Source organism: Schistocerca nitens, chromosome 2 (assembly GCF_023898315.1).
Source record: "Schistocerca nitens isolate TAMUIC-IGC-003100 chromosome 2, iqSchNite1.1, whole genome shotgun sequence".
In the NCBI taxonomy this organism is placed as follows: Eukaryota; Metazoa; Arthropoda; class Insecta; order Orthoptera; family Acrididae; genus Schistocerca; species Schistocerca nitens.
The window spans coordinates 427262392-427270325 of record NC_064615.1 but is presented as its reverse complement, the minus strand read 5'-3'; the positions used below and the strand labels follow the sequence as shown (position 1 = coordinate 427270325).

Genomic DNA, 7934 nt, shown 5'->3' with positions numbered 1-7934 from the left:
ACATGGATACCGTCAAAACTTTCTTCCAGAGAAACTTTGGTGTAATGTGGCAGCCCGTTGATGGCCTGTGTGAATGCTGCCAGTTGAAATACATTGTAGAATGTTTAGACGTGACATGACACGTTGGCCAGTGTAAACTGGCCTTAACTGTATTTGACGTTATTTCGTACTTAGAAAGAATAAAAAAAGTGAATGAGGTAAACGAGAGATATGTAGCTCCTCATAAATGTTGTTTGATATATGTTTCTTGACATTTTCCTGGCCATAAGAACATTCTGTTATCTTTCGGGCGTGTGTCGGCTGGTAGCGATTGAGCCATCTTTGAGGTAAGTCGGTGAAAGAAGTGAAACTACTTTACGCATTACTGAAGACAATATACAAAAATCATTTTTCCGTACCTGTAGATTGTATTCGTCTTGAGGAGAAAACATAAAAATCGTTATATCGTTTTTGTAATTGTCTTCGTTTTGCGTTTTACATCTTTGGGTGTTGGTTGGTCGTGTACATCTTTGAATTTGTTTACAGTGGGATGGACATGTGGCATTGTTGTTGTTTTGATGTCAAGCATTTCGATCAGATAGACTTGTATGACACAAAGACTCCCGGTATTTATACAACTGCGTCGATTAGTAGTGTCAACACTGAAGCGTAATACACTCGATGTGAAAACGATTATGGCTAGTACATGTGTAGAACCGAACACGGAAGCAAAAGAAAATATTGTAACTATAGAAGAAGGGCAGGCAAAAGTTATTATTGAGTCAACAAACAACGTATTTTATAATCCGGTTCAGCAGTTTAATAGGGATATAAGGTATCACATTGTAGTCTTTGTCGTGTAATGTGACAATGTCGCCGTAAGTACTATTTTTAAATTTTCATTTTCAGTACTGCTGTTCTAACCTTACTTGCAAATGAAAGGTTGGAAAAGCAGGGTCCACAAGAAAGCCAGCCACAAGCGGGAATCAGATACGAGGTTGGTAATATCTACCTGATTTGAAGGTGTAAATATGTGCATTCATCGAGTTACAAATCATTCATTGTTATTTGAGACATATTCGTGGATATAGACCATGTCGAGCGATAATTAATGTACGGAACGGGTAATAGAAATTGTTATCGTATGTTGTTTATTTCAATATGTTTTATTTTTGTCTTATATTCAGTTCATCATTAACTCGTGTTATTGACGGATCATGAAATAACTGTTCAGTTGTCAGTCATTCTGTAGTCTTGTGAATTTTATTTTTTCTTCTGGCAATTAATGGCACTTTCGCAACTGTCAGTAGCCTACTTTCTGTGTGTGAAAAGTTCAAATGTTAATCCTTATTCATTGCAGTACATTCATAAAAATGGTGTTTGCTCAAGAGTAACGTTTTGCATTAAAGTTGCTTTCAGTAAGCAGAGATTTTGTCTTTTACACTAAATTACTTTAGATTCAGTTTTTGTTCCATATACCCAAAAAATGAGATCATCCTCATGAGTGTGGAACATCCATTAACAAACCCATATCGAAGATTAATGCAGAAACTTTCCAGTACACAACAAAAACTTTCAGCCTTATGTTGATTAATAAATTTGTGACTGAGACTATTTTTGTAATGACTTACAACAATAAGACACAAATGATTGTTAGGATACAGATCAGGATATCTGTATGCTGACAACCATACCAGCATCATTTCTGTTGTGTATTGGAAAGTTTCTATACGTGTTATGTTCAGAAACAAAGGTGGGATGTGTTAGGGGGACTTAAATCATGTAAATGATGCTGTGATAATTCAAGATAGAGTAGAAGCACATATTGTACAAGGCGGTTGACATTGTCATGTCTTTGGCTGTATTTTATTTTAATATCAAGGTCACGACTTCTTAAAGCAGGTAGTAACGTATTCTTAACTTACATAAGAAATAAAAATCAGTTTAATAAAATGATAAAATATGAATATCCGTTGTGAGAATAATGATAATTCAATAATAGGCTCTAGTAAGAAAACATGCAGCATTAACAGGTTATTCGATTTCATATAATATTTTAATGAACAAGAAAAGGCAAAGTTATTGGTCATGGCCTGTGAGCAGGCATAGACCTTGATGTGTTCATAAAGTGAGCAAATAAATTATGAATAATGAGCAGTAGGTGTAAAACAAATCATAGGGTCAGAGGTAGAAATATACTCAGTGAAACACTTGGAAGGTCAATAGTGGAGCCTTCAGTTATTTCTGTAGCAGAATCTTATAAAAATGTGTCTCACAGAATCCAGAGATTAGATTAGATTTACTTTCATTCCAATTGATCCGTAGTGAGGAGGTCCTCCAGGATGTGGAACATGTCAGAAAAACAACAATACATGACAAATATTTACAACTAAAACAAATAAGCTAATGTACCATTCCACAGGTCCCAAGTGGAATGATTGTCATTTTTTAATGAACACGAAGAGTCATTTTACAAATACTAATGCACTGAATTTAAAATAAAAAAGTTTTTTTATTTATTTATAAGGTAATAGACATGTAATACAACTACTGTAATACTTATTTACAATGAACACAGTACTGCACTGAAATGGTGCAGAAGTTATGTTGTACTTATATACAAATCAGTTGGTTTTACTAAGAAATTCATCAATGGAGTAGAAGGAGTTGGCCACCAATAAATCCTTTAGGCTTTTCTTAAACTGAATTTCATGGTCATATGCAAAGGTTGTTGCTGGCACCAAAGTTAGTGTGCAGACATTCATAGATGACACAGGAACTGGGATTCAGGGTAGCAAAGCAGAAGCTGAACCACTTTATACCATTTCCAAATGTTTGTTTACAAAGGGAAATATGGGACTTCTGCCCCAGTTTCATTCGCGTATTTCTGCAAAGGTGAGTGACATAGCTGTTAGTGTCAGCAGGGTTGCGAAACAGCTGAAAATGAATAAGTCTTAAAGGCCTAATGGAAATTCTTTCCATGTTCTGTATAGAATTTATGATTTAACTATCATACACCATACATCGGCCAAACATGCATTTGTGCCCAGCAGTTGGAAGAAAGCTCAGATCTCACTTGTCTGCATGAACAATAGCAGAAGTGATGGACGAAACTAGCATCCAGTATCATTGACATCCACCTGTTGCGTAATCTTAGAACATGTTTTGAGCTCAAACATAATTCTTCTAGATAAGCTTAAGTATTGTGGTATGAATAGGACAGTGCACAAATGGTTTAATTCATACTTAACTGGAAGAATGCAGAAGGCTGAAATTAACAGTACAGATAGTCTACAAAAACCAGCAGAGTCCTCTAACTGGGGAGGTATCAAGAATGGTGTCCCACCGGGTTCAGTCTTGGGTCCCTTATTGTTCTTAATATATATTAACGACTTGCCACTCTACAGTCATGAATATGCAAAGTTAGTTCTTTTTGCTGATGATACAAGTATAGTGATCACACTCAGGAAGCAAGAATCAGCTGAGAAAATTTCAAAAAAATGTCTTTCAGAAAATTATTAAGTGGTTCCCTGCAAATGGACTCTCACTAAATTTTGAGAAAACACAGTTTATACAATACTGTACAGTAAATGGCATAACACCATTGATAAATACAGACTATGAATGAAAGTCTGTTGCTAAGGTAATATACTCAAAATTTCTGGGTGTGTGCATTGATGAGAAATTGAATTGAAAGAAACACATTGATGATTTGCTGAAAAGGTTAGGTTCAGCTACATATGCTATTAGGGTTATTGCAAATTTTGGTGATAAACACATCAGTAAATTAGCCTACTATGCCTATTTTCATTCACTGCGTTCATGTGGCATTGTATTTTGGGACAATTCATCATTAAAGGAGAAAGTATTCATTGCACAAATGCGTGTAATCAGAATAATGGCTGGAGCCCACCCAAGATCACCTTGCAGACATTTATTTAAGGAACTCAGGATATTCACAGTACCTTCGCAATATATATATTCACTTATGAAATTTGTCAATAATAACACATCCCAATTCAAAAATAACAGTGAAGTGCATAGCTACATCACTAGAATAAAGGATGATATCCACTATTCTGGATTAAATCTCACTCTGGCACAGAAAGGGGTGAATTATGCTGCCACAAAAATCTTTGGTCATCTGCCAAATAGTATTAAAAGTCTGACAGATAGCCAAACAACATTTAAAAGCAAATTAAAAGAATTTTTGAATGACAACTCCGACAACTCCTTCTACTCAATAGATAAATTCTTAGATATGAAGTAGTAACTAAAAAAATTATTAATTAATTATTTTGTGTAAAGAAAACTTATATTAAATTGACATGAAATGTCGTATTCATGATCTATGGAACAAGGATTAATGTATGTATGAGGTATTGTGATCTTAGTGATCTCCAAGTCAACCGGCATGGCTTTCGAAAACACAGGTCACACAAAATTTGCACTTTTCTCACATGACTTCCAAAAGCCATGGATCAAGGCAATCAAGTGGATGTAATATATCTTGACTTCCGAAAACCATTTGACTCGGTACCATGCCAATGTTTATTAATGAAAGGAGTACTTTGTTGGGTATCAAATGAAATCTCAGACTGGATTGGTGATTTCTTTTTTGTTCTCTCTCTCTCTCTCTCTCTCTCTCTCTCTCTCTCTGTGTGTGTGTGTGTGTGTGTGTGTGTGTGTGTGTGTGTGTGTGTGTGTGTGTGTTGGAAGTAGCTTCAGACATGCCTCAGGGAACTGTTTGTAACCCTTGTTGTTCGTACAGTGTGTGTGTGTGTGTGTGTGTGTGTGTGTGTGTGTGTGTGTGTGTGTGTGTGTGTGTGTGTGTGTGTTTTGGAAGTAGCTTCAGACATGCCTCAGGGAACTGTTTGTAACCCTTGTTGTTCGTACAGGATATTAATGGCATAAAGATTGGAAAATTGCTTTAAATGTTCAGGGAAATGTGAAATTCTACACTTCGAGAAATGCAAGAAGCTTAGTATGTTCAACTACAATATGTGGGAGTGTCAGCTAAAATCAGTCAACTCATACAAATATTTGTGTGAGTTGACAATTCCAACTATAACTCATTGATATTACGGTCATAGGATATAAAGTTTTTTTTTTTTTTTTTTTAATTTTGTGAAGTGCACAGTTTTATATTTCTGAACATTTAAACCAAGTTGCTAATCTTGCCACCACTTTGAAATCTTATCAAGATCTGACTTAATATTTATGCAGCTTCTTTCAGGCAGTACTTCATCATAGATAACTGCATCATCTGCAAAAAGTCTGAGGTTACTATTAATACTGTCTGTAAGCTCATTAAAGGTCATTAACATACAACATGAATGGCAGGAGTGCCAACACACTTCCCTGGGTCACAGATGAAGTTAGCTCTATATCCGACAGTGACTCTCCATCCAAGTTAACATATTGTGCCCTCCCTTCCAAAAAGTCCTCAATCCAGTCACAAATTTCATTTGATGCTCCATATGATTGTACTGTTGATGGTAAGTGTAGGTGTTGTGTTAAGTCAAATGCTTTTTGGAAATCAAGAAACATTGCAGCTACCTCATTGCCTTGATCCAACACTTTCAGTGTGTCCTGTTAGAAAAGTGTGAGTTGTGTTTAACGTGATTGATTTTTTCAGTATCCGTGCTGGTTGGCGTTGAGGATGTCATTCTTTTCAAGATAACTCATTATCTTTGAGCTCAGAATATAGTCTAAGATACTACGACAAATTGATGTCAAGGAAATTGGACAGTAGTTTTGTGGGTTACTTCTACCACCCCTCTTGCATTTCGATGTGACCTGTGCTTTTTTCCAAGAACTGGGCACTATTTTCTATTCAGGGGATCTACGACAGATTATAGTTAAAAGAGGCGCTAACTCAATTGCAAATTCAATATAGATTCTGATAGAGTTTCCATTGGCCCCGGGAGCTATGTTCAGTTTTAAATATTTCAGCTATTACTCAATCCCACCGACACTAATACTTACTTCATTCATCTTTTCAGTTGTATGAGGATTAAACTGGGCAATTCATCTGGGTTTTTCTTTGTAAAGGAACATTTGAAAATGAAGTTAAGCATTTCAGCTTTGCTTTGCAACCCTCAGTTTCAGTTCCTGTCTCATTCACTAGAGAATGGACACTTGACTTTGGTGCTAGTAACAGCCTTTACATATGACAAGAATTTCTTTGGGTTCTGTGAAAGCTCACTTGACAATATTCTGCTACAGTCGTCATTGAAGGTGTCAAGCATTGGTCTCTTGACAGCCAAACCTGTTTCATTCAGCATCTCTCTATCTATAGCCATATGCCTTGTGTTACACCTAAATGCAGTAATCTCTGTTTATTTAGAAGTTTCTCTACAGTGGCTGTATACTAAGTTCCTCATTGAGATATGACACTACTAATTTTTTCTGTAGTTACTGAACATATATATGTATATCTTGCTGCTTTTTTAGTTGCCCTTTACACTTAGGTAATCATTGTTGCCACAACCATGTCACCGTCACTGATACCAGTTTCGAAATGGACTTTCTTAAAAAGTTCATGTCTATTTGTTCCCATTGGATCCAATATGTTTTCATCATGAGTGGGGTTCCTAACTAACTGTTCTTTATAATTTTCAGAGAGGGCATTTAGTAATGTTTCACAGGATGTCTTATCACAACCACAACTGACAAAACTAATTTTTCCAATTCATTACTGGATAGTTGAAGTTTCCACCAATGATTACTGTATGATTGGGGAACTTACATACATGTGACCTGCGGTTTTCTCTAAGGCTTTCGGTTACATTGGGAGATGAGTCTGGTGAGTGATGAAATTATCACTTTATGCCCACTCCCGATGCTGAGACTTGCCCAAATAATTTTACATGCAGCTCCAATTTCTATCTTTCTATAGGCCTATAAGAGTTTCGATCTACTGCGACAAATCTACCATCACCATTTCCCATTTGCTTATCCTTTCAATATACAGTCCTGTTTTCCCCAAAAATCTCACTGCTATCAGTTTCAGCTTTCAACCAGCTTTCAATACCTAGTTTTATGTGAGCTTCACTGCTTTTAAGGAGTGCCTCAAACTCTGGCACTTTGCTGTGATGCTTCAGAAGTTAATTTTAGGATTTTTAATGCTCTCATCTGTTCGAGGCATTTCTTTCAGTCCTACTCTTTATTCTTCTCAGTTTCCTATCGCTATCCTTATGTGGATTGGATAAAGAGTCACCTAATCTAAAAAAACTCATGTATGCATCCTAAACACAGTCAGCTACCTGAGTTGTAGCCTCTGATGTGTAGTGCACACCTGACCTATTTAGGGGGGCCCTACAGTTCTCAACCCTGTGGCACAAGTCGGGGAAGTCACAGCCTAGCTTGTCACAGAACCTTCGAAGTCCTTCCACTCGACTCAGAACCTGTGATTAGTTCTGGGGACAATGTTGCAGATTGTGAACTTCGTTGAAACCCATACTCAAGGCTGATGTTCTCAACCCTTTCTGCCAATCGCAGGAATGACCCAAGTATGACCTTGGAGCTCAGACAACTGGCATCATTTGTTCCAACATACACCACAGTTTGCAGTTGATTGCACCATGTTTTCTTAATGGCTGCTGGAATAGCTTCCTCAATAAATAAGGCCTCCAGGCATACACATTGAGTGCACCTGGTGTCCTTTTCTGCCCCTTGCTGCCATTTTCCTAAGGGGTACAGTCATTCGCATCTTTGAACTGCTTACTATTAATAGACCCATACCATGTACTATTAATAGACCCATACCATGTGCCTCCTGTTGTCACCAGACATAACAGGTTTCCCCAGAACAGGTGAAGTGAGTCCCACTTGCACAGTTTCAGTGAAAGACAGCACCTCAAACTTGTTAGTTAGGGGGATCGGAACAACACCCTCAGTCCTCCCTGGTTCCTTTCCACCCTGTACAGGATGCCTCGATTTACCATTAACAT

The 7934-nt window shown here is 37.1% G+C and overlaps 1 protein-coding gene across 3 annotated transcripts in view; it reads left to right on the top strand.

Annotated features, from left to right (window-relative positions):
* The first annotated feature begins 516 nt into the window (after positions 1-516).
* LOC126236292 (probable tRNA (guanine(26)-N(2))-dimethyltransferase) overlaps positions 517-7934 on the top strand; it is a 73965-nt gene continuing 66547 nt past the window's right edge. Inside the window, exons 1-2 of one of the 3 annotated variants that reach the window (XM_049945480.1) lie at positions 517-814; positions 889-976. In XM_049945480.1, coding sequence (XP_049801437.1) covers positions 588-814; positions 889-976 — 315 coding nt within the window. In that variant the 5' untranslated portion in view covers positions 517-587. Of the gene's footprint in view, positions 858-888; positions 977-7934 lie in introns of all 3 variants that reach the window. The other 2 variants (XM_049945482.1, XM_049945481.1) reach the window with 2 other exon arrangements.